The sequence below is a fragment of the Gopherus flavomarginatus genome, chromosome 4 (genome assembly GCF_025201925.1).
Source record: "Gopherus flavomarginatus isolate rGopFla2 chromosome 4, rGopFla2.mat.asm, whole genome shotgun sequence".
Lineage (NCBI taxonomy): Eukaryota > Metazoa > Chordata > Testudines > Testudinidae > Gopherus > Gopherus flavomarginatus.
This window is the reverse complement of record NC_066620.1, coordinates 2540049-2565425: the sequence shown is the minus strand read 5'-3', so window position 1 is coordinate 2565425 and position 25377 is coordinate 2540049. Positions and strand designations below refer to the sequence as shown.

General features: G+C 48.7%; 1 protein-coding gene and 1 long non-coding RNA gene across 5 annotated transcripts in view; both read left to right on the top strand.

The window, feature by feature from the left end:
* ANAPC1 (anaphase promoting complex subunit 1) overlaps nt 1-15099 on the top strand; it is a 75211-nt gene extending 60112 nt beyond the window's left edge. For 3 of the 4 annotated variants that reach the window (XM_050951158.1, XM_050951157.1, XM_050951156.1), the window contains exons 40-48: nt 249-366; nt 2028-2105; nt 2618-2685; nt 5791-5929; nt 6746-6832; nt 9538-9633; nt 9968-10166; nt 11080-11214; nt 13582-15099. In XM_050951158.1, the coding sequence (XP_050807115.1) occupies nt 249-366; nt 2028-2105; nt 2618-2685; nt 5791-5929; nt 6746-6832; nt 9538-9633; nt 9968-10166; nt 11080-11214; nt 13582-13697 (1036 nt within the window). In that variant the 3' untranslated portion in view covers nt 13698-15099. Of the gene's footprint in view, nt 1-248; nt 367-2027; nt 2106-2617; nt 2686-5790; nt 5930-6745; nt 6833-9537; nt 9634-9967; nt 10167-11079; nt 11215-13581 lie in introns of those variants that run through there. The other variant, XM_050951159.1, reaches the window with a different exon arrangement.
* A 4455-nt stretch (nt 15100-19554) lies between these two features.
* LOC127049903 (uncharacterized) overlaps nt 19555-25377 on the top strand; it is an 83697-nt gene continuing 77874 nt past the window's right edge. The window contains exon 1 of the long non-coding RNA XR_007774106.1: nt 19555-19719. This is a non-coding gene — a long non-coding RNA (uncharacterized LOC127049903). The remainder of the gene's footprint in view (nt 19720-25377) is intronic.

Below are 25377 nucleotides of genomic sequence, written 5' to 3'. Positions count from 1 at the left end.
TAAGAAATCTCTCTATGGAATTTAAAAAAAGTATTTAAAAGTGAATAAATATTGTCTTATTAGGGAAGCTGTCTGTCTTTATAAAATCAGTAAATGTATATATGTATGTACTGCTTCAAGTTTTACTGTAGTCTAATAGAGCTTCTGTATGTCTCTTATCCTTTGCGTAGCTTGCCAGCACACACGGGTGTTCGGAGACCGCTCTTTAGCAACACCATTGTACTGAATTCATTATTTCCCATAAACAGGTATCACCTTCAGGCCCTACGGCACCTGTATGTGCTAGCAGCAGAACCAAGGCTCCTAGTGCCTGTTGATGTGGATACAAACAGTCCTTGTTACACACTACTCGAGGTTACCTATAAGGTAATTTATCCGGGGGAAGGAGGAGGGCATGGGGCTGTGAAGCTTGAAGTTAATTTAAAACTTCATGTACAGGGTGTATACATATCTCAGTGTTGTGGCCTGCAATCCTGGTTTTGTTTTCAGTGCTCCAGTGAAGTCAAACCAGATTGTCTAGGCAAATAATGAAGGTACTCCCCGCAACCCATATCTTTTGTTTCTAGTTCTTTGAGTGGCACCTTGAAGGTAGAACCAGGAACAAGTGAAATGCACTGCGAAGTCCTACAGAATAGGCTGATCTGGGGTAACAGTTAGCTGTATAAATACAGTGGAGATTTTCAAAGGCACAGAGTCAGTGGAAGTTGGTTTAAAAATCTCCCCAATGCTTTTAAAATGGGAGACTCAGCATTCCCCTGGCTATGCTCATTAAGCACTGTTGTAGAAAGATACATTCAGGATCAAACAACTTCCTACAGCTGATGTATGATGTGGCATGGTTAGGGCCCTAACAAATTCACGGCCGTGAAAAACGCGTCACAGACCGTGAAACTGGTCTTTCCCCATGAAATTTGGTCTTTCGTGTGCTTTTACCGTATACTGTACAGATTTCCTGGGGGAGATCAATGTTGCCCAAACGGGGTCCTGATCCAAAAAGGGAAGCCAGGGGAGGTGCAAGGTTATGTTAGGAGGGTTGCAGTGGTGCCGCCCTTACTTACGTGCTGCTTCTAACAGGGGTGCTGCCTTCAGAGCTGGTCAGCAGGAGAGTGGCCAGCAACCGCTACTCTCTGGCCACCCAGATCTGCAGGCAGCAGCGCAGAAAAACCATACCAGGCCATCCTGACTTCTGTGATACTCCTGACGGCAGCACTGCCTTCAGAGCTGGGCTCTCGGCCAGCAGCCACCACTTTCCAGCAGCTCAGCTCTGAAGGCAGTGCCACCACCAGCAGCCGCACAGAAGTAAGGGTGGCAGTACCATGACACCCCTACAATAACCATGTGACTCCCCCACAACCCTCTTTTGGGTCAGGACCCTACAGTGACAACACTGTGAAATTTCAGATTTAAAAATCTGAAATCATGAAATTTACAATTTTAAAAATCCTTTGACCATGAAATTGAGCAAAATGGATGTGAAGTTGGTAGGGCCCTAGGCATGGAATAGCCTGTGGGATAAGGACAGGCCTTGCCAGCCTTTAGGAGAAGAGAACAGCAGAGACCTTAGTGATCTGACCAGACATGCAAAAGCACCTCCTGTTGTTGCTGTGGAAGATAGCCCGTACAGGTTGTGTAGCGCATTTTTAAAAGGTGGGTGTTTAGGTTGAAAAATGTCCCCTTCTCATGACAACGGTGCTATGCATGTTGACTCAGCCGTGCTGCCATCCTCTGTTTTCCTGTATACATTTTGTGACAGACCTGAAGCAGCGCTCGGTGGAGCTTGAAAGCTTGTCTTTCACCAACAGACATTGGTCCAATAAAATGTTCCCTCCCCTGCCTCGTCTCTCTCACTTTGTGACATAAATGGTAATATTAAGCCACCGTTTCACCAGGAAAACGGATATAGAAAATACAAGATACTTGCAGTGCAGCCAGGCTGAACAGAGGTGCAACTGAGAGACTGGCGTGCTTTCTGTCTCTGTGCACTGAAGCTGTTTTTACTAATACCTGAATGTTGTTGGTGTTTAAAGGGCACGCAATGGTATGAAGAAACCAAAGAGGAATTGATGGCACCAACCCTCCTTCCGGAGCTTCACTTACTTAAGCAGGTAAATCAGGGCTTCTGTTGAGTAATGTGCATTTTTGTCCAGATCCTGTGATGCAGTGAAGATTCACTCAGTGAGCAGAAAGGAGGGTGGCCACTGGGGACCTGGTTAGTGCTCTGATTCCTTGCTGTGGCTCCAGTGCATGTTAGAGCAGCCTGGGATTAGCTCTAGCCCATGTCTGCTGACAATGGCTCCCAGAGATTGTGGGATTGCCATAGTGCAGCCCACTTAGTTATGCCCCTACATGTCCCTTCCTACCTCTGGTCCCTGTCACCTCTACACCCACCGGGGATTCCCCCGTGCTGAGGGCATCCTCTGCAGGGAACGCAGCCAGTTTCTGTCCTCTTGGAGTCTCCAGTGACACACAGCAGATGGTGCTGAGAGGGAGTATCTGCCCTTCTAAGGGGGTCGAAATTGAAATAGAATTCTGTAGCTCCCTTTTGTCTTGCAATCCCTGTTACCGCCATGTAAGTAATTTGCTCCTCACTAGTAAATTAAAACCTTTATATTGGCAGATCAGAGTGAAAGGCCCACGATACTGGGAACTACTAATAGATTTAAGCAAGGGGACACACCAGCTGAAGTAAGTATTCATGATGCTGCTTACCTAGATTGACTACGTTTGTTAATGTCCCTTAACTTTTGAGTAAACTTGTGAAATTTTTTACCTCCTATAGTTAGAAGTAACACCTAAAATGCACAATAGCTGAAAGAAAGTAAAGAAATTCTTCAGTTTCAGTTTGTCTACTTTTGGGCATTTGACAGCCCCTTTGTGTGTAGTCAGTTTCACTCTTTCTCTGGATAGTCAGTTTTTTACTTGTTTTGTGGGTTTTTCATATTTTTTAAAAAAAAGGTTAAGGGAAAATGGGCAGGGGACCTCAGCTAGAAACTACTTTTAATATGGGTAGGTTTTGGGTTTTGTGTGTAATTGATGAGATTTCTCATTGCTCTGTCCTTGAAAACTGCATGCTGCTGATAGAGTGGCTAGCTAACTCTTGTAATGTGCCAGAGATGATATTTTTCTGAAGTGTACACAGTACTAATTAATGCAGATTACAATTGTCCAGTGGATGTATTTAAATGCTAAAGGACAGTAATCGTATCTGAATGCTATGCTAGTCTGTATGCACAAAAACAACGAAGAGTCCAGTGGCACCTTAAACACTAACAGATTTATTTGGGCATAAACTTTTGTGGGTAAAAAACCCACTTCTTCAGATGCATGGAGTGAAAATTACAGATGCAGGCATTATATACTGGGACAAGTGGAGAACCAGCGTTAACAAGGTCAATTCAATCAGGGTGGATGTGGTCCACTCCCAATAATTGATGAGGAGGTGTCAATACCGAGAGAGGGAAAATTGCTTTTGTAACGAGTCAGCCACTCCCAGTCCCTATTCAAGCCCAAATTAATGGTGTTAAATTTGCAGATGAATTGTAGCTCTGCAGTTTCTCTTTGAAGTCTGTTTGTGAAGTTTTTTTGTTGTAGGATGGCTACTTTTAAATCTGTTGTTGAATGTCCAGGGAGATTGAAGTGTTCTCCTACTAGCCTTTGTATGTTACTTTACCTGATGTCTGATTTGTGTTTCATTTATTCTTTTACACAGAGACTGTCTGGTTTGGCCAATGTACATGGCAGAGGGGCATTGCTGGCATGCGATGGCATAGATCACATTAGTAGATGTGCAGGTGAATGAGCCCTTGATGATGTGGCTGGTGTGGTTGTGTCCTCTGTTGATATCACTAGAGTAGATATGGGGACAGAGTAAGCAACATGGGTTGTTACAGGGTTTGGTTGCTGGGTTAGTGTTTTTGTGGTGTGGTGTGTAGTTTCTGGTGAGTATTTGCTTCAGGTTGGGGAGCTGTCTGTAAGCGAGGACTGGCCTGCCTCCCTGGGTTGATGATGTGGGATCATTTTCCAGAATAGGTTGTAGGATAGGTTAGGCTAGGTTGATGATGAGGGATCATTTTCCTGGGACTGGCCTGCTTCCCAAGGTCTGTGAGAGTGAGGGATCATTTTCCAGGATAGGTTGTAGATCTTTGATGATGTGCTGGAGAGGTTTTAGCTGGGGGCTGTACGTGATGGCTAGTGGTGTTCTGTTATTTTCCTTGTTGGGCCTGTCCTACAATAGGTGACTTCTGGACTATTACAGGACAGGCCCAACAAGGAAAATAACAGAACACCACTGGCCATCACATACAGCCCCCAGCTAAAACCTCTCCAGCTTATCATCAAAGATCTACAACCTATCCTGGAAAACGATCCCTCACTCCCTGGTCTCCTCGTTATTTCTGAATATAGGATTCACAGGTAAAATTATTCCTAGCATTATAGATAGCAGCCTGGAATTGTAAAGTCTGGAAATGACACATGCAAGCTAGAGTGGTGTGAAAAGAGCCACTTGAATGTTTCACTAGTTATTTTGCTATTTCATTTAATGTAAATGACACAGTCAAGATTAGGCTGGATATGGCAACACACCCTGTGTGGAGCTACACATAGCACCACCCACAGATTGGATAGGATGCGATGTCCCATGTGTAAAAAGGGGGAATCTCACTGTTAGCATATTCAGCCAGTCCTGTGCAGTCTCCACTGGCTGCCTTTCGGGTTTTGGGGTGAGGGTGAAGGTGATGGTTTTGACCTGTAACTCCCCTAGTGGCTTTGGAGCTGTCTACCTGAGAGTCCCTCTTTCCTGTGCCATAATGCCACAGGTAACATGGGGCTGCCAATGGGACATGCGCTCTGGGGGCCCCCAGCTTTGGAGTTAGCAATCCCCTTGGGTCCACAGTAGCCCGAAGCTGCTGGCATTCAGGGCATGCTGCAGAGCGGCCCTCCTTCCCGCCCTCGCTATTTTTAAATGGGAGAGGATTGTGAGGCTGGTGTCTTGGTGGCGCTGCAGGGGACAGTGGTTTTAGCTTTATTTGCCCGGCTCCCTGGTTATGGGTTACTGCAGCATGATGGTGTGATGTGGTGTTTTTGATAGGATATTTTACAGTTATGGGTAAAGGATCCCAGAGCATATGGATAAGACGTCCTTTTATATAAATCTAAATAAGGTAAATGACTTTTCTGAACAAACTCAATTGCTTTGCTGTAGCGAAGCTCTGAGTTGTTTTCACGTATGTGGTGCTCACCCGAACTTGTAGGGTTGCTCCTGAACAGCAGATTGTTGGCGTTGCCATCTCTTGCTGTAAGAGGAAAGAGTCCGTTTTCTAGGGAAAATGGAGCAAAACACTGATGCATGGCACTACTCTTTGTCGAGTGAGGCGCAGTGTGAATGGAACCCTCTGGTACCATTGTTAGGGGGTGACACTTGAGGGCTGAACCACCCATTAAGGGTAGAGATGTCTGTGTTGATTTCTTCAGAGGGAATTCATAATATTGTATAGATCAGTAATGCTGGAAAACCTCACTCCTCTTTGCTCTCCCACTGCTGCTCTCCTCCCCCCGCCAGATTGCCTTCCTGTGGTTGGATGTCAGAGAAATTGAGATCTCCCCATGCATGTGGATATACAGGAGCTAAATATCAAGGAAGCAAATCTCTGGATGGGGACCATTAGCCCAGACAAGTGACTAGGTTGCTAGTTATTTCTATATCTGTTTGCCATGTCATGAGTCAGTACCACAGCTGGATGGAAAGAGATTTAACTAAGTTCAAAACTGTAAATGTTGTTGTTTTTTCAGGTCGATCCTTTCTAAGGATGGCATTCTGTATGTAAAACTGAGAGCTGGGCAGCTCTCGTACAAAGAGGACCCAATGGGCTGGCGCAGTTTGTTAGCACAGGCGGTCACTCACAGGAACTCTGAAACTCGGGCGTTCAAGGTAGCGTCATCTAACTGTTCTGCTAGCGAGCACAAAGCAGTCAGGTGACTGCGATGGTTACCGGCAGCTCTGCATGCAAAGTTCTCACCTGAACAGTGCTGGAGCTTTGAGAGAACTGTAGTAGGGCAGAGTGGTTGAGATATTGGGCATGCCGCCTTCCTGGGTTCAAATATGGGCTAGCAGGGGAGTGATGAAAAGCTGTTGCTATCTGACAGCTACTTGGCCTGTGGGAAATGAATTAGTGGGTTCACTCTAATTCCCTCTGGCCAGGAGCCCATCACAAAACTGCCGTCATCAGAGCCCAGAGCGTGAACTGGCACATCAGTGGGGAATTCCACCTTTAGAAGTGGCCTTTAAAGAGCAGGGATGGAGCGAGCTACGTTGGGATGCAGCTGAGAAATGTGTACAGCCACTGCCTGTGCTGCTTTCACTCAGAATTTCAAGTGGCACAGTGCTGCCAATCTAGTACTTTGCAGGAGTGCTGAAATCGCTCTTACAAATGGCTTGAATTCATGGCTGTAGGAGAATTAGCCCAGCAACTGCCACAGAGCACTGGGCCAGGCTGAGCACCCACACCACCAGCCCTGCCTCTTTGCTTTCTAAATCAATATATGGCACACTTTCTGCAGTGGTCAGATGAAAAGGTTACGAGACTTTGAGTTTGCCCATTAAATCGATCATGTTGATTACAATGACCTGCACTGAACTCTGGAGAATCACAGTAGGGAAGGAGGGAAGGGTATAAATTATTATTTGACCTATGCAATGAAAGCAGAAGATTCCTAAACTAAAGTGTGCATTTTTACCTCTTTTTAGCCAGAAACTATTTCTGCTTTCACTTCTGATCCGGCACTACTTTCATTTGCTGACTATTTCTGCAAACCAGCTGTGAACATGGGTCAGGTACACATTGCCTAGATGTGGGATATTGCTCAGAAGAATGGTTTCTTTTCTTGTTTTCATAAATAAAATGCAGAAAATGAATGTTAAGTTGCAGGCAGCAGAGCTAAATCAGTAATGCAAGAAAAATTGTTCTGAAAAGCCTTGGTCCTTGGAGGTATTTGCTGTATAGGGCAAAATGGCGTTTCATAAAAAAGAATGCGCAAAAATAGAAACAGAAAATAGAACTATGGTACCTGCACTTAAAAAGCTTTTCAGTATAACCTTCTGCCACTAGTTAACCTCACAACTGTACACGCTGAACTCCCTGTGGTTTGTACAAGGTACAGCTAATGAATACTGAGAGTACGTCTACACTACGGGATTATTCCGATTTTACATAAACCGGTTTCGTAAAACAGATTGTATAAAGTCGAGTGCACGCGGCCACACTAAGCACATTAATTCGGCGGTGTGCGTCCATGTACCGAGGCTAGCGTCGATTTCCGGAGCATTGCACTATGGGTAGCTATCCTGTAGCTATCCCATAGTTCCTGCAGTCTCCCCTGCCCATTGGAATTCTGGGTTGAGATCCCAATGCAAAAACAGTGTCGCGGGTGATTCCGGGTAAATGTCGTCACTCACTCCTTCCTCCGTGAAAGCAACGGCAGACAATCATTTTGCGCCCTAGTTCCCTGGATTGCCCTGGCAGACGCCATAGCACGGCAACCATGGAGCCCGTTTTGCCTTGTCACTGTCACCATATGTGTACTGGATGCTGCTGACAGACGCAGTACTGCAGTGCTACACAGCAGCATTCATTTGCCTTTGCAAGGTAGCAGAGACGGTTACCATCCCTAGTGCACCGTCTGCCATGCCATTGTAAATTGGTGATGAGATGATGGTTATCAGTCTTTCTGTACCGTCTGCTGCTGTCCTGGGTGTTCCTGGCTGCCCTCGCTGAGGTCGGCCAGGGGCGCATGGACAATAATGGGAATGACTCCCCGGGTCATTCCCTTCTTTATGTTTTGTCTAAAAATAGAGTCAGTCCTGCCTAGAATATGGGGCAAGTGTACTAGAGAACCAGAGAGCACAGCCGCTCCGGGTCAGAGCCCCAGAGATCCCACAGAAATGATGAGCTGCATGCCGTTCTAGGGGGTGCCCCTGCAACAACCCCACCCATTGCTTAGAATGCACGAATAAGAAACACTGACCTTTTAGTGAGATAAAATGAGGGAGAGGAAGCCTCCAGCTGCTATGATAGTCCAGGCAGGACATTAAAGGGTGGCGAGGGAGAGGAGCCCAGCCTCCCACTGCTATGATAGTCCAGGCAGTACAGAATCTTTTCTTTAGACATGAAAGTGGGGGGGCTGATGGAGCTCAACCTCCAGTTGCTATGATGAAGACGGTTACCAGCCGTTCTGTACCATCTGCCGGGGATGACCAGGAGTCATTCCCATTTTTACCCAGGCACCCCTGGCCAACCTCACCGAGGCCAGCCAGGAGCACTCACGGGCTGCTGATGATGATGGATATTGGTCATATTGTACCGTCTGCCATCGGGAAGGGGATGCTGGTGTTCAGCGCTGCAGCACCCCGTCTACCAGCAACATGCAGTAGACATAGGGTAAGATTGAAAAAAGGCGAGAAACTTTTTTTCCCTTTTCTTTCGGGGTTGGAGGGGAAGGGTGTAAATTGACGACATATATCCTGAAACACCCGGGAAAATGTTTTTGACCCTTCAGGGATTGGGAGCTCAGCCAAGAATGCAAATACTTTCCAGAGACTGCGGGAACTGTGGGTTAGCTGGAGTCCTCAGTCCGCCCTCCCTCCCTCCATGAGCGTCCATTTGATTCTTTGGCTTTCCGTTACGCTTGTCACGCAGCACTGTGCTGTGGACTCTGTATCATAGCCTGGAGATTTTTTCAAATGCTTTGTCATTTCGTCTTCTGTAACGGAGCTCTGATAGAACAGATTTATCTCCCCATACAGCGATCAGATCCAGTATCTCCCGTACGGTCCATGTTGGAGCTCTTTTTGGATTTGGGACTGCATCGCCGCCCGTGCTGATCAGAGCTCCACTTTGGGCAAACAGGAAATGAAATTCAAAATTTCGCGGGGCTTTTCCTGTCTACCTGGCCACTGCATCCGAGTTCAGATTGCTGTCCAGAGCAGTCACAATGGTGCACTGTGGGTTACCGCTCGGAGGCCAATACCGTCGACTTGTGGCCACACTAACCCTAATCCGACATGGCAATACCGATTTCAGCGCTACTCCTCTCGTCAGGGAGGAGTACAGAAACCAGTTTAAAGAGCCCTTTATATTGATATAAAGGGCCTCGTGTGGATGGGTGCAGGGTTAAATCGGTTTAACGCTGTTAAATTTGGTTTAAGCACGTAGTGTAGACCAGGCCTCAGATAAAGCAGGTTACTGCTATTCTTTAGGGCAGCCACTAAAGTTGTCTTGTGAATGAAGACTGTATCTTCTCGTTGTGCAAAATGAAATCAGAGACTAGCCTTCGAAAATACTACGGGAGGGAGAAAAATGTAACTACATTTTGCATTCTTTTAATGAATAAATACACAGGAACACAAATCTTTACATAAATTAATTTCAGCGGATAATGTGGGGGATTAACCATAACAGAAGCTAACGTGAGCAACGTAAGAGAACTTGTAATAAATTATATGTACAGTGTGCACTCTGTGAAAGGCTTGTCTTTTATCAGAAACAGGAAATATTGGATCTCTTCTCATCTATTCTTTATGAGTGTGTTACTCGAGAGAATCCGGAGATGCTGCCTGCATACATAGCAATAGATCAGGTAGCGTGAACAGGGTTCTTTTTTTTTTATCCTTAATAGCACTAACTCTGCAGAAGGGTATTATGTTGGTCTTACTCCTTTCATACGTATCATGGATACCAGAAATGGAAAATAGAAATCTGTCAGTAAACCTGTGGTGACAGAGCAAAGATTTCAAGATAACAATTGAAAAATAACCTAATGAGGTTCTAAAGATCAGGAGAGGGTAATCTAGTGTTTTTTGATTGACATACCGAGGGAGGGAAGTTCAGTTATTTTGCAGTTATGAGGGGGACATTTCTTTTCTAGTACTGATCGAGTTCACAGTATATCTTTGTGTTTTCTCTCCTGTTAGGCTGTGAGGATATTAGAGAGAAAAGAAATGTCTGAGACCTTTGAACTATGGCAGATAAAGCTGGTATTAGAATTTTTTAGCTCCAGAAGCCACCAGGAGAGGGTGAGGAGAAATCCAAACAGAGGGCTCTTCCTGAATTCTGAATTTCTGCCTGTGATGAAGTGCACTATCGATAATACTTTGGACCAGTGGCTACAAGGTAAAGAGAGCAGCATGAGTTTAGTGCCACATTTTGGTTGAGAGCCTGTGACCCTGCACTGGGAGAGACCTGGCACCCTGCTGTACAGCTTCTGGGTATCAGTCTTCTTTGGTATCTTGCCCGTCAGCTGTTTTTTTAACTTCATTAGTGGAGGTGTGTGTGTGGGGGGGAGAGGAAATAAAGAACAGATTTCTCATGTTTGAATCCTGATTATCTGCTGATTGGCCAGTTTGCAAGAATGAATGCTGCCTCCTTCAGGTAATCAAAAGAAGGAATTCTAGCTGATTATTTTTTTTAAATCTTAAATATTTGCACAAAACCAGGTAGTCTTAAAAGCTGAGCTGGTGCTCTGAGCTGCTGCCACCACTGGAATTTTAAAATAGTCTCCAAAATCTGGTTACCTGAGGCATGGGAGGCCCTGTGTAGTATGTATTGTGTAGAACAGCAATATGTGTCTGCACTTCTCTGTGTGTGTGTTTCATTTTGTGTAATTACCTGGTATCCCAAGTTTGCACCTTCTGAGAGCATCATGTTCCAACTGGAACGCTTTAACATGGCATTTGTATGATACCTTGAGGGCTCAGTTTGACTGCTTCCTTGTGTGGAAAGTTTGAGTTAACGCAGGAGATGACTCAGACATCCTAGTGTTCCGAGGGGCAGAGCTGTCCTGTGAGCCCAGCAGAAGTGAAGCGGGGGTTAGCTTTGAAGGGTGGCATAGTGGTAGTCCTTGAATGAAGAGCTGCCACAAGCTAAAGCCCTGGCCTTGGTAGTCAGTGCTGCGGGGGGAGAGATCCCGCCAACAAACCTATGTGGCAGGGAGCAATGTTCCACTCCAATGCCTCTCTGTGTTCTGTTCTCTCAACAAATGAGAAAACGGTCCCTGAATCTCAGCAGACTCCTTTGTATGTTACAGCCGGAGGGGACGTCACTCTGCACTCCTACCTAAGTGGGCAGCCTACTGAAGAATCTCAGTTAAGTATGCTGGCCTGCTTCCTCGTTTACCACTCAGTCCCAACCCCAGGGCAGCTCTCAGCAGGCGGCTTAGAAGGTAAGGTTATATCTGGGCTGGGTTGGATTGGGTCTACTGTTACTATAAGTTTGATGGCCTTTCATGTTTACCTCATGTGTTAAATTGTTGCTATAATGTAGATAATTTTTTTTACAGCTGTGCAAGTATTTTCTTTTCTTGTGACTTTTTTCTTGGACCTTTATGTGGTGAGCAGGTCCCTTAGCTGTAGGGACGTGATGGGGGATGAAAGAGATCAGCCTTAGCCACTGCTCTTCAGTAGACACCCTGGCTTTTCTCCAGGTTGATTTGGATAAGGATATGAGGCCTTGTTCCCTTAGCACTCAGCCAGGGACCTTCAGTGCACCAAAGGGCAGCAGGACCTTGCACCTGGGGGGATTGACGTTTCCAAAGGCAGCGGACAAGATCAGACACCCCTGCTCCCCTTTTTTACTCTAGCTTTGTCCTGAACACCATTGCTCATCTTTCCTATGAGCACCTAGATGGCTCTGGAGAGAGGACATGCTCTCATGCCTGTTTTCCTAGTGGCAACCTGTTTGGTTAGGCAGGTAGGGAAATTTCATTCCGTGCCCTCTATTGAATACCCCACCCTCACAGGCTGATGCTGAGAGCAGTCCCGTCCTCACGAGCCTGATCTAGGTGTTGCTTCCTGCTGACCCAGTTCTGGGAAGGACTCCACGCTTTGATGGGCGGGGAGCTCTGCGGCGCTTTAGGGACCCAAGAAGGATGGGATCACCTCTGTTGGCAGAGGAGTAAGGGAATTTATTGCTGAAAGCTTATTAGCTAAAGGCACGGCTCCTCCTTCCGAAGGCCTGGCCATTCCACCAGAGCAGACTGCACCATGGACACAAGAGGGGAAAGTGCCTCTCCCTTGTATATTTTCAGGGTGGGTGCCTGGCCAGCCCTTCAGACCCTTCTTACCTTCACAGGTCACATGGGCAGGCCTCTGGAGACACCACCTTTCTCTGTCTGGGGTAGATCTTTGCATTGGGAGCTCCCCATGTCCTGACAGATGACGGAGACCCAAGAGAGGGTCCTCTGCTTAGCACTAATCTATTCTCCTGATAGCCTGACGTCCCCTGTCACTTCCTGACTTTGCTTTTCAACATCTGCTTTCCTAGATGCTCTGTCTAAACCCAGCTGTTCAGAAATCAGGCCTTCCCCTCCACCTTGTGAGATTTTAAAAAACAATCAGTGTTGGCTCTTCCACTTTCTGGGATTTGAGCCTCTCGGGTCATATTTTTCAGCTTTTCTCCCCAACCACGGAGTCCAGAACCTGACTACTTTTAAAGGAAAGCTGAGACTCCTCTGTAACAAAAGCATTTGGGGAGCTGGGGCTGTAAGAAAAATACAACTTACCAGGAAAGAGAGTCTCACAAGAGCTGGAAATCTGTAGGTGTTTGCAGGGTGCCCTTCTTCTAGCCTTCCTGTTCTCCCTTGGGGCGTTCTGTTCTTTTGTTCTTCAGAGTTGTTGCTCAGACTCTTGGGGGTTGCCTCCCTTGGCTCACTTTTCTAGGAGAGGCTTTTATAACTGGCTTGTTCAGTGAACGTCATTCAAGCTACTTTGCACATACCTATCACTTCATTTCTTCTTTCTCCACACACAGAGTTGCCAGGTCGGGCCTGCGAATTGAGTACAAACATTTTGAGAAGCATACAGAATTGCTAGGCTGTCAGGATTTACCAAACGTGTATTCCTTACTCCAGTGGTGATGGCAAAATAGAAAATAAAACCCCAACCCCTCCCCCAGCGGAGGTAGCCAGGCTGTTGGGTGGGCGGCGCGGTACTAATAAGGCTCAACCGACCCTTTCAATGTGGGAAGGCATTTGGAAAAGCTGGAGAGAGAGTTGTGTTTTTAAAAGACACTCAAAAGAATAGAGACAGGCGAGTGAAAGACTAACAAAGTGCAAGGTCAGGCCTAAAGGAGCATTGGGTGGGGACACCATCAATTGAAAGAAAAATCCCATTCGCACATCCCCCTGAATTTTGTACCTACAGCTGAGTAGGATGTCTTAGTTCGTTTCCTTTGCGTGTCGTCAGTTTGGCTGTTTCCCTGCCTAGGCAATTGGATACCCAGTTTTCTGTCTGATTTCTGTGTTGCTGGTGGAGTCTTTAGTCTCCTTCATTGACACACACACGCGGATTCCTTTCTGAGTCCTTTCCTGAGTGCTAACGCAAACTTAAACTAAAAAGCACCAACGTTTACTGTTCGTAGACTATCCATTTTGGGGGCAGGTGTTTGGACATTGATGGTGTATCCGTCTGCTCAAAGACACGCATCCCTGCTGCACTGAGCAGCAGTGAGATTATACTTCCAGCACTGGTAACTGTTTCAGTATGGAGGGGTCTGCAGATACAGAATCATTCTCCTGCTTTTGTCTGACTAGGGAGCATGAGCTTTTCGGAACTGCTTGTGAAATTCAGGGAGCTGAAAATGCCAGTTCGTGCGTTGCTGCGACTTGCACCTCTACTACTTGGAAATCCACAGTCAATGGTGCTGTGACTGTGCCGAGATGGAGTCCCAGAACACACGTCTTACACAGTGACCAAAAGCCAGTGCCAATAGTGTTTTAAGTTATCTGAAAGACATGTGGATGAAGGGAACTTAACATTGTAACTTCACAGGCAATGTCCAAGTATCTCTTCCACTTGCCCGTAGATGTTTTGACTGTGACAGGGAGCTTTGTATGTATTGTTGTTACAGTGAAGGGTACCTGCATACAACGAATTCATCATTTACTTTTCTAAATAAAGTTTGTTTACAAAAAAGCATTGTGGTGAGTCATGAAAATAACCCATCTGGAAGCAATTGGTCACCTCATGTCCTCGCCACCCAGTACCCCGAGCCTTTGGCACTTTTAAAATGGTCTTTAATAAGATAGCAAAGGGCTTTTTTCAGGGAGGGCATATAGGCCTCAACCTCAGCTTTCCCTCTTGGGCAGCTGGATGGAAACTATAAAGATGAGTCTTACGCCATCACATTCATATACTGCCTGTTGCTTTCCTTTCTTCAGCCATTTTCAAAAAAGCTAATCTTTTTTCTAAAACATTTTTTTTTAAATGGGACCATTTTGAGCCCAGCAGAACAAAGACAACTTTGAATTTCCTTTTTTAAATGGGATTATCTTGATTTCTTTTCTCACCTGGTGCTGAGCAGAACCTGCTTGCTGGGCTATGCTGCCTCTCAGATGAGGCTGAATCTGTGTACTTGGCTATGCTATTTGGGCAGTCTGAAATTCCTGCACCCCCACCTCTGACACACACAGGTGCTGGCCCAGGAAATGGTTTGCACATGATGGAATTTCTGTGCAACAATGAGGAAAAGCTGCAGGCAGAAAGATGTTGACGCTGTGGTAAGAGCAATGGCCTAGAACCTTTGAGACCAGAGAGCTGGTCAGTGGATTTGCTGCAGGCTGGTTATAAAGATGCCAAACTAGAGCATTTGAGGCCAACAGGATTGGCAGCCTCACATCTCTGTACTTCAGTTCTCCCAGAAGGGGGCTTGCTACATAGAGCCTGGAATGTTGGAGGGGTGGAGGAGCACAGCCTGGAGCGCTGTCGGCTGGTGACCAACAACTGAGCAGAGGGGTTGTGGGGCAGCCCTAGATCTTGGGGGAGATGGCAGCTTCCAAGGGACCACATCAAAAACGGGCTAGGAAGTGGGAGGACAAGGCTGGGGGGGTCACCTTTCTGAAGGCTGTATCGAGAACCCCCCATCACTACCAGAAAAGAGGATATCCTGGGGAGGGTGGGGGTCAAACACTAGCCAGAGACCAGGCTTCAGAGTGCAGAAAAGTTGTCAGATTTTTCTGGGGGCGGGGGGAGGACTTTCTATTTTTACTTTTTAAAAACAAACCTGTTTTAAATGAAATCTGAATTTAATCCAAAATATGTTAAGTCCTGAACATTCTTTCTCAAAATATTTAAATAAAAATCCATGATTATCAAAAACTTTGAGTTAGACTGTTTTTCTATGTATAAAGAAAGAATTGGGAAAAAGGTCTAATTTTGTAAATATGGCACACGAGGTCATGTGCTATATTATGGGCTTGTTTTGTTCACTAAAAATCCATTTTATATGTTGTTTGAATTCCATTTGCCATCCTAGTGCAGCGTGTGACACACTTCATGAGCAAGACGTTAATTATCTAGTAAATAAGTAGTATTTCATTCACCATTTTAACATACTAAAATATACAATTAATATGAAAATATTAAGCCTTATAATTACTTAAGTGTATCTAGTTATAGTGTATCTCTGTAGGTAGCAAAAAGACATAAAGGCTCTATTTAGTTGTAAGTCAATATGTTTTTATGGTCTATCAACCAATGACAATGCACCTTTCCTTAGAAAAGAACTGCCATGCAAATGGAGCAGTTGACTAAATTGATGATTTGAGTGGAGGCTTTCCACTTGGTGACTTAAATCATGACTGAAATCAGTCCACCCAGCCAGGGTTTGTTCCTGCCTGTTCCACGCACTCACTGTGTGACCTTGGACAAGTCAATTCATGTCTCTGGGCCTCCGGTTCCCCTCTGTCCAAAGGGGATTACACTGCCCAGCGCCAGGAGAGGAGTGGGGAGATGAGGGCATGGGCTGAGGTGAGGCATACAGATAGCAGCTGGAGGCTCATAAGGGCAACCTCTCTGGGAAGGGGGCTGGGTCCAGTGTGATGCCTGGGATAACACATACTAATGGCCAGCAGTGACCCAGGTGCTTTCCTCTGCTAAGATGGTGGCTCCAATAGCCTGCGTATGCACAGGCCTCCACGGTGGGGCTTTTTCTGGAGCACCGTGGGCAGGGACGATCCCTGGGCTGAGACTCAGAGCAACGTCCAGTATTGTCAGCAAAGACTCTCTATCCCAGCCAGCGAGAGTAGAGCCGGCCGGTGGCCGGGCCCAGCCAGCCAGGCTCGCGCATGAGCTGTATAGCAGAGGAAGGGCCCTTCCAGGAAACAGTGCTGGGCTGGAGTGACGGTGCTGTGCTCAGCAGGCTGCAGGCACAGTGTGACCCAGTCGCCAATGCTAGGAAAGGCGCGCGCTCTCCATGGATCCCATCGGAGGGCAGAGACAAGAAAACACACCCCACGAGGAATGAAAGCCAGGCCTGAAGCTGGGGCGCTGCTTTCAATGCAGCCCAACACACAAGTAATTCTGCCAATGGGAAGATCAGAGTTTAATCTGTTCTGTACAAAGATGGCCGTTTCCTGGGTCCAGGGCAGCCCTGAAGCAGTGCCCCTGTTCAGACAGTCCTTGGAGCCCCTCGCCACAGCCTGCAGCACCAGTCCAGGGAGCGCATGCTGCTGGTTGGCAGAAATCGCATGGATCTGCCTCTCCAAGGAGGCAAGCAATGTATTAGGGAGCTTGCTGCAGCTTAGACAAATATTCTCCGCTCCCCAAAGAATTCAGCGAGGTGCCGGCTAGGGTGACCAGATGTCCTGATAGTTAACCCTTTGTCCTGCCTCCTGATCAATGTACGATTGGGAGGCCATTTATCTCGATATTTGGGTAAGGAGGGAGGTGCTGACCCTGTGGGTGCTCTGGGGTTGGAGCACTCATGGGGAAAAACTGCAGCCAAGCGCCCTGCTCCTCTCCTCCTTCTCTCTCCCACCACCGCCCCAGCGCGCTGCATCCCCGCTCCCCCCCTCCAGCGCTTCCTGCTGCCTAACAGCTGTTCGGTGGTGCTTAGCGCTTTCCAGGAGGGAGTCGGGAGGAGCGGGTACGTGGCGCGCTCAGGGGAGGAGTCAGAGAAGAGGTGGGGAAGGAGGTGGAATGGGGGCGGGGAAGAGCACAAGGATATAAATAGCGGCTGGTAGAGGTGTGTCTTGGCTCCCAGCTCAGGACCCCTTCCCTTCCCCTCTGGCAGTGTTTCTCCATCAGCTGGTGGGTCCAGCCCCCAGGCGGACATGGAAGGCAATCCTGGGGGTTCGGAAGTGTTGGAAAGCTCATTGCCCTCTAAAGCGAAGGACGTGTTTTTGCAGTGCTCCCTGCACACCCTGACCCTTCGAGGGCAGGTATCCTGTCAGCCCTCCGCAGGCACAGCCCCGTGACAGGGCCGTGGTGGTGTTTGTGTGGGTGCGTTTTAACTCTTACAGGAAATGTAAAGGAGTGTAGCCAACAAGGCCTGTGGGTAGTCAGGCCTAGTGGCTGAAACATGAGCTTGGCCTATTGGTTAGAGCTGGGTCTGGTGTGTGTGTGGTGGGGAGGGGGCAGCAAAGTCCAGGACTGAGTCAAGGGTCCATACCAGAGAGGCAGAAGCCGAATGCCAGGTCCACAGGATCAGCCAGAGGCAGGCAGAGGTAGCTGGTAGGAGGTAGGAAGCCAGAAGCTGGAGAGACCCTGGGTATGGGACAGGAGCAGGTTCAGAGACAAGGCCAGAGCAGGCTGGGAACTGGGCTGGAGCAGGCCAAGCCCTGCTGTGGGCAGGATATGGGTTGAACAGGCAGTGATCTGCTCCAGGTGCCAGGCCTATAAGCAGGACCACTAGACCCACAGGCCTCACGGCTACTCGGGCAGCTCCCAGGCAGTGCAGCTGGGCTCATTGGCTGCCTAGCAGCAGGGCTGATCAGGGTGTGGGCCGGCATCTGCTCCTAGGTCTGGCTCCTGGTGGGGCAGGAGGGTCAGAAACATGCCTGGCTGGGATGAAGGGGCTGGGCAGGGTGAGCAGCCTGGGTGTGAGGTGGCTGAGCTCTTCCCTGCAGCTCACTCAAAATAGAAACCAGATGTTCCCAGCCTGAGAGACCCGAGGTGACAGCGGCACAGGGGGGACAGGGTCAGACACTCCTCCGGTTCATGCTGACGCTACAGCGCAATGTGAAGAGTGACCCCTGAGGCTTCGCTCTCCGCTTTGAAAGTGACACGTCTGTGATGCTGTGGGGCTCACCCAAACCAGGAAGGGGTCCTGTCACCGCCTGCCCTGTGATGCTGGGGGTCTTCATACCATTTTGCTGCGGGCACCAGGAGCCAGCCCACAAGCATAAAGGTCTCACCCTGGATTCCAGCAGCCTTGTTACTCCTGGCAGGGTGAGCCCCAAGGTCTTAACTACCAGACACTTTGACGAACCAGAGGGGGGAAGTCACCACAGAAGGAGTGGAACCTGCCCTAATTATCAGCTCACTTTGGCACGCACGCTCCATGCTGTTTGTGCACCAGTGACCTCCATGGGGTGAAAACAAACAAGAGGTTGATTTAATAGAAAAGCCCCCAGTCGGGAGGTGAAATAGGGAAAGCAAACACACGCATGACCCACAGAAAATAAACATAAAAACGCACCTGCAGGTTTCACACTTCCGCAGTAGATAAGTCCCTTTTCTAATACAAGTTACCTATTGCCTTTGCTCAGTTTCCAAGCGTGTCCCCGTCATAAGCGGATCCAGCATTCCTCACACAGCTCTCTGCCTCAATGCTGGCCCTCTGCTTCGGGATAACCTCTGCTTAGTTCAACCCCTCTTCCTTCTAACAGAGTTTGCAGGGTTTTGCTTTCTGTCAGACGAGGATGATTCATGGAGGTTGGGCGATAAATTCCCTCCTCAGAGTCCGGGGTTTTCTTTTCAGTTTCAGGTTGTTCCAATATTTTCCCATTAACTTTATTGGTCCATCTCTGGTCTTGTCCTGGGCTGTGTGATGTTAGGTGCTGGGGGCTAGTCTGACTGGCTGGGGAGGCAGCCCCCTGAGCCACTGTCTGCCCAATAGCTCATAGCAACCCTCAAGGTCACAGCTCTACTAGCTTTCCAAAGACCTTACTGGACATACTTTAAACTCGTAACAATTGTCTAGAATAAGTTAGTAAATGACTTATTTGGGGTCCGAACCCTTGTCACAACGTCCCAGCAGGGGAGAAGCTCTGGCCAGAGGTGGTTCTAGGCATAACCAGACTAAGTTGTGTGAGGTGGGGCCCCAATTTTAGTGTCTCCGTATGCGTTTTGGGTTGGTGGAAATAACACCATTATTATTTGTTGCAGGTGGGTAAGGGGTAAGGGGGTCCCCAAATATTCCTGCTTAGGGCTGCAATGGGCTAGCTCTGGCTCTGTCCCCTTTTTGCTGTGCTGATTCCCAGCTCCCATTCCAGCCTTGCTGCAGGGAACACACCCTAGGAAGTGCAGCCCTCTGGCCATGCCAGCAGCTCCTCTGCTGGGAAGGGGAGCAGCCAGGCTGCTGTTCACACACACACACCCACTGCCTTTGTGGCAGGAGGAAGCCGATGTGTGGTTCAGGGGCTATTGCTTGAAGTCAGAAATGAGAGAGGCTTCCTGTTTCCTTTTTGAGATTTCACAGAATTTGAAAGCAGCCGCTACTTCGATCAGGGCCAATGATCTGGGCAGAGAACGAGGGGAGTTTCAGTTCTGACGTCTCTGGCGCCCGTTACAAATACCAGCCTCGCATTCTCCTCCCCACGTGGAGCGAGTTCCCTGGCGGGTGTGTCATGCCACTTAGGACGGCCAGCTCTGCTCCGGGAGGTTTAGCATTGTGACGGAATCAGGCCCTCCGAGGCTGCTACTCCCTGCCTGCACCGTCTCAGGCTCTGGTAAGGTGTGATTTACTAGTGCTGACAAGCCTCCACGCAGGGGCTTTCAGAAACGACATGCTGGTTGCTTTAACAGCTGGCAGCAGCTTTCTACTGCGATAGTATTTCCCAGTCCGTTGTCTCCCTGGCAGGGTCATGTGTTGCTTTGGAATCCGGGATCCAGGCCCAAATAGATTATGTATGCTGTGTAAAATCTGCTCATTGCAGCTGTGCATCATGTGTGAGAACTTTACAGATGTTTGCTCAGAGAAGCTGCCCGGCTGGCTGGCCTGAGTCACTTCTTTAAAAAATCATACACATCGTAATCTGGTTACTTTCATACTCGTGATGGTGACTTTCTTCCTTGTTCCCTGGGGGGGTGCGTGTATGGAGGAGGGAGGTCACATCATTTAGATTTCTTTCCAGTATATATGGGGTTTCTTCAGTGGAACCCCTTCCCTAGCGCATTTTGGATCAGGGATGGCGCTCAGAGCCTCCCTTTTTAAAACTAGCCCCTGCCCTGGGAAGATTTTGTCCGAGTGTGTGGGTTAGCTGGAAGGTCCAGGCAATGCATTCTCTGTGTGCAGGGATCCGGGCAGAGCACCAGTGTGGAGTCATGGGGCAGTTCCCCTTGTGCTGCTGGGATGCTCTGCGTGCGCATGGCTTAGACATCAATAAACCCCCAGGCCACGGGCGAATGGAGGGCCAACATGGTATGTCCATGGTATGTCAGCCAGAGATATAGGCCTCAGGCAGACCAGGCCAGTGCACCCTGATCCTTGTCTCTCCTAGGGAGCTGATATTGGCCCAGAATTGTCCAGCAGCATACAGCTCCGAGCACCCCCCTTGCAGTGGACGCAGACAGCTCTGGGGAAGGGAGAGGGAGGAAGAAGAGGTTTCAGTGCACTCTGAGGTGGAACGTGGGGCAGGTGGGGGGCAGCTCAGGGCCCTGCTCTCTCTTTCCCTTTTGCCTTGGAAGTCTGTCAGGTGCCTCCTCTTGGAGCTGGGCTTGTGCTCCCTGCCTCACCTTGCAGGGGGTTCCTCTCATCCCCAGGGGCTTTCCCACCTTTCCTTGTCCCTCAGCGTTCACTTCCCCTCCCTTTGACTCTGGTTACTCCATCAACTCTGTGGCCATGGCGATGGCACCTCAAGGAGCAGCCGCACGGCCTCCAAGGTCACTCGAGCTGTGACTGCCCAGTGCCTCGCCCCATTCTCACCCCACCTTTGTGTATGTGGCTGCCCCTCTCCTCGCGTTACCCTGCCCTTCCATCCCGGGGTGCTGGCCTGGAGTCGCTTCCCTGAGCTCCCAGCAAGACTCCACGCGCCCCACCGCTCCTGCCAGCTCCACACACAGCTGACGGGACAGTCCTTGCAGGGGGCTGGCTGCATGGAGCTCACGGTGGGGTCGGGGCTTCGTATCAGAGCAGCTTCCAGCTGCCACAGAGAAATGAGGAACTGAGAGCCCTGACATCTCTTGCAGAGCAGCAGATAATCCAGTGAGTCACAGGGAGCGAGTGTGTGTGTGTGTGTGTGTGTGTGTGGAGGGGGGGGTTCTTCCACATGGCTGAGCAATGTCTGCAGGAAGGTCCTCGCTTTTGCTGCATCAGCTTTCCACGGGCACCGATTCTACCACAGGCGGGGAGGTTAAAGACAGCCTGTGTTGGCTGATGGCACTGAGTAGCCCATGTCTGGTTTGCTGCCACTGAATTTATTGTTGGGGGGGGGGGTGTTGTCATGGCAACTGTCTGTGCATGGCTTGGTCCCACCTTTTCCACACAGCCTCCTTGTCCTACTTGATTGGTCAGATCGGAGGCATACTCTGAGGAGACTGGTTTGGGTCCCTCTGGAAGATACTCGGGGGGACACCTGGTTTGAAAGTCCTGCTTCGGGAGGCACTGAGCAGCTCAGGAGCTGTGGGGTGGGGGCTGGGGGATTTGGAAGGAACGCAGGCAGCAGTGGAGCAGTGGTTTTGAGTGTCAGTGGCACCAAAGAGGGGGGCTTAGTCCCCTTGTGGATGAGGCCCTAAGTGATTTGTCCAAGGCGACATGGGAAGTCGGTGGCAGAGCAGGGAACTGAAACCTGGCTCTCCTGAGTCCTAGACTGGCGCCCTAGCCGTGGGACCACACTTCCTCTCTTTGTTAGTAGTTTTCACAGACCTTTTGCAAGCCTCCCCTCAGGTTTTCTCCCCACTTTTTACATTAAAAATTCACGCCATGTCTGGCCCCAAAGGCTCTGTGGAGAGCTGGAGAACTAGCAAAGTTATGACATCACCAGCCCATTTTCCTGAGACGACGAATGACTTTTATTCAAGATGGTTAAAGTGTTGCTTTTGTTCATAGTTGGTCGACACCTTTTTGGTGCCACGCCTGGAAGGGACGCTGTTCGTGAAGGACTCAGTAACCCCCTTTCACTGAGAGTTGGAAAAGCTGCCAACCTGCCTTCAGAGACATGACTGAGCCCTCTACAGCAAAAAATAGCCCCTGCTCTCTTCCCCCCAAACCACAACCTCTTGTACAACAGCATTCTGGCCTGCCTTCTGTCCTAAGCAAGCAGAAAAGGGCGGAAAGCCACTTTCTTTATTCCTGGCAGGTTCCCCCAAAGCCCCAAGGCAGACTTCCAAAGATGACATACTAAACTCCCAATAATCTCTCATGTTCTTCCCCTTCCAATCACAGAAACTGCCAGACTGGATCAGACCCGAGGTTCATCTGGTCCAAAGTCCTGTCTCTGACAGTAGCCAGTAGCTGATGTTTCAGAGAAAGGTGGAAGAATCCTGCAGCAGCAGGTGTGGGATAATCTGCCCTCTACATTACGTCTCATTCTGTTCTCTAATAGTTAGAAAATGGCTTTAACCCTACAGCTGCAGGTTTTATCTCCCTCCGAGTACTCTTTTTTTTAATCATTATCTAGTCTAACTCTGGATATTATCATTTTCCAAAGAAATGTCCATTCTCTTTTTGCATCTTACTCAATTCTTGGTCTCAACAACATCCTGTGGCAGTGGGTTCCGCAGATTAACTATGCGTTTTTTGTGAAAAATGTATTCCCTTTTATTAGTGTTGAATTTATCCACCTCTCAGCTGCCTTGCCCGTCCCCTTCTTCTTGTACTATGAGACAGGGAGATCAGAGCTGCCTGCCTTTCTCCAGTCTGGTCAGCATTTTATAGCCTTGTATCATGTCCCCTCTTCTTTGTCTCCTTTGTAAGGCAACAGTTGAGAGTTTTAGTGAAAAGTTGTCTGGAGTGTGATCACAGCTGATTAATTCCGAAGAACAAATTGGCATCGAAATTCTTGAACTGCTTCATGACATTACTGTATTGTCAACGTGACTCACATTGCCTGAGCCCAGTCAAACAGCAACCGCCCCAAGGGCAAACCACATCTTTTGTTTTGCTTGCTTACTCCTTTATAAGCTCCCTCGTTACTGATTCATAAAATTAGTCAAGTGCTGGGGCTTCTCATGCAAGTCACCAATAAAATACTTGAGCTGAGCATGTGGAGGAAGGTAACAGTGTGGCCACCTGCTCCCCAAGGAATGGATGAGCTCTGCTCCAGGTGTTTGAGGCCAGCCGCTGATTGGCTGAATGCTGAACTTGTGTTGTTTTTCAATCTGAAGTGGTAACTTTTAACTCTCCCGTTTCCAGTAAGCCAGATTGCTACCCAGCTTCATTCAGCACAGGAAGTGGTTACCCTGACACCTTACCGTTGTCACAAGAGCAGCATATTAAAAGATAGGCAAAGATTTATTTGCATTTGAATAATGGGCTTCTGGGTTCCTTTGTTCTCGCTGCCCTTCAGCACTGGGAGCTGTGACAAAAACGGCCCTGTGATTGTGGCCCAGGTCTCCCCTGCTTTCTGAGATGCATTTCAATCCGCCCCCAGCTGCTCTGTCCCCTGCAGTTCTCTTTTCCTGCTCCTAGTCGGGCTCGGGCATCCCTGGGCCATCTCTTCTGCAACAGCGACATCTGCCGGGGCAGAGAAAACACTGAGCGTCCCTTGAGGCTGGTGGGCGAGCTGGGAACAGGGGGGCTCTGAACCCAGCTCGGAGCAATACGCAGCGCCTGGATAATCCACCATTCGGAGTGGGGCAAGAGGCACCTTTCTTCTGCCAGACTGACGCTTCGGGCTGCTCCCTGGCGTTCACAGGCCCGGGGAGCAGGTGCTACAGCATGGCCTGGCTTGGCCTGGCGGAGGGCTGATGTCTACTTGCCCTGGGCTCTGCGGTTTGGAACCTCCCCTGGGCTCAGAGCTTCTCTCCCGGGGCTGTCGCCTGAGCTGATCTTCCAGGAAGGGCGAGACGGAACCCCTAGGCCAGTGTCATAGCACTTCCCCCGAAAGCATCAGAGGGGTAGCCGTGTTAGTCTGGATCTGTAAAAGCAGCAAAGAGTCCTGTGGCACCTTATAGACTAACAGACGTTTTGGAGCATGAGCTTTCGTGGGTGAATACCCACTTCCTCAGATGCATGTGGTGGAAATTTCCAGGGGCAGGTATATATATGCTAGCAAGCAAGCTAGAGATAACGAGGTCAGTTCAATCAGGGAGGATGAGGCCCTGTTCTAGCAGTTGAGGTGTGAAAACCAAGAGAGGAGAAACTGGTTCTGTAGTTGGCAAGCCATTCACAGTCTTTGTTCAATCCTGAGCTGACGGTGTCAAATTTGCAGATGAACTGAAGCTCAGCAGTTTCTCTTTGAAGTCTGGTCCTGAAGTTTTTTTGCTGCAGGATGGCCACCTTAAGGTCTGCTATAGTGTGGCCAGGGAGGTTGAAGTGCTCCCCTACAGGTTTTTGTATATTGCCATTCCTAATGTCTGATTTGTGTCCGTTTATCCTTTTCCATAGCGACTGTCCAGTTTGGCCGATGTACATAGCAGAGGGGCATTGCTGGCGTATATTACATTGGTGGACATGCAAGTGAATGAACCGGTGATGGTGTGGCTGATCTGGTTAGGTCATGTGATGGTGTCGCTGGTGTAGATATGTGGGCAGAGTTGGCATCGAGGTTTGTTGCATGGATTGGTTCCTGAGCTAGAGTTATTATGGTGCAGTGTGCAGTTACTGGTGAGAATATGTTTCAGGTTGGCAGGTTGTCTGTGGGCAAGGACTGGCCTGCCACCCAAGGCCTGTGAAAGTGTGGGATCATTGTCCAGGATGGGTTGTAGATCCTTGATGATGCATTGGAGGGGTTTTAGCTGGGGGCTGTATGTGATGGCCAGTGGAGTCCTGTTGGTTTCTTTCTTGGGTTTGTCTTGCAGTAGGAGGCTTCTGGGTACACGTCTGGCTCTGTTGATCTGTTTCCTTATTTCCTCGTGTGGGTATTGTAGTTTTGAGAATGCTTGGTGGAGATTTTGTAGGTGTTGGTCTCTGTCTGAGGGGTTAGAGCAGATGCGGTTGTACCTCAGTGCTTGGCTGTAGACAATGGATCGTGTGATGTGTCCGGGATGGAAGCTGGAGGCATGAAGGTAGGCATAGCGGTCCGTAGGTTTTTGATATAGGGTGGTGTTAATGTGACCATCACTTATTTGCACCGTGGTGTCAAGAAAGTGGACCTCCCGTGTAGATTGGTCCAGGCTGAGGTTGATGGTGGGTGGAAGCTGTTGAAATCGTGGTGGAATTTTTCCAGAGTCTCCTTCCCATGGGTCCAGATGATGAAGATGTCATCAATGTAGCGTAGGTAGAGAAG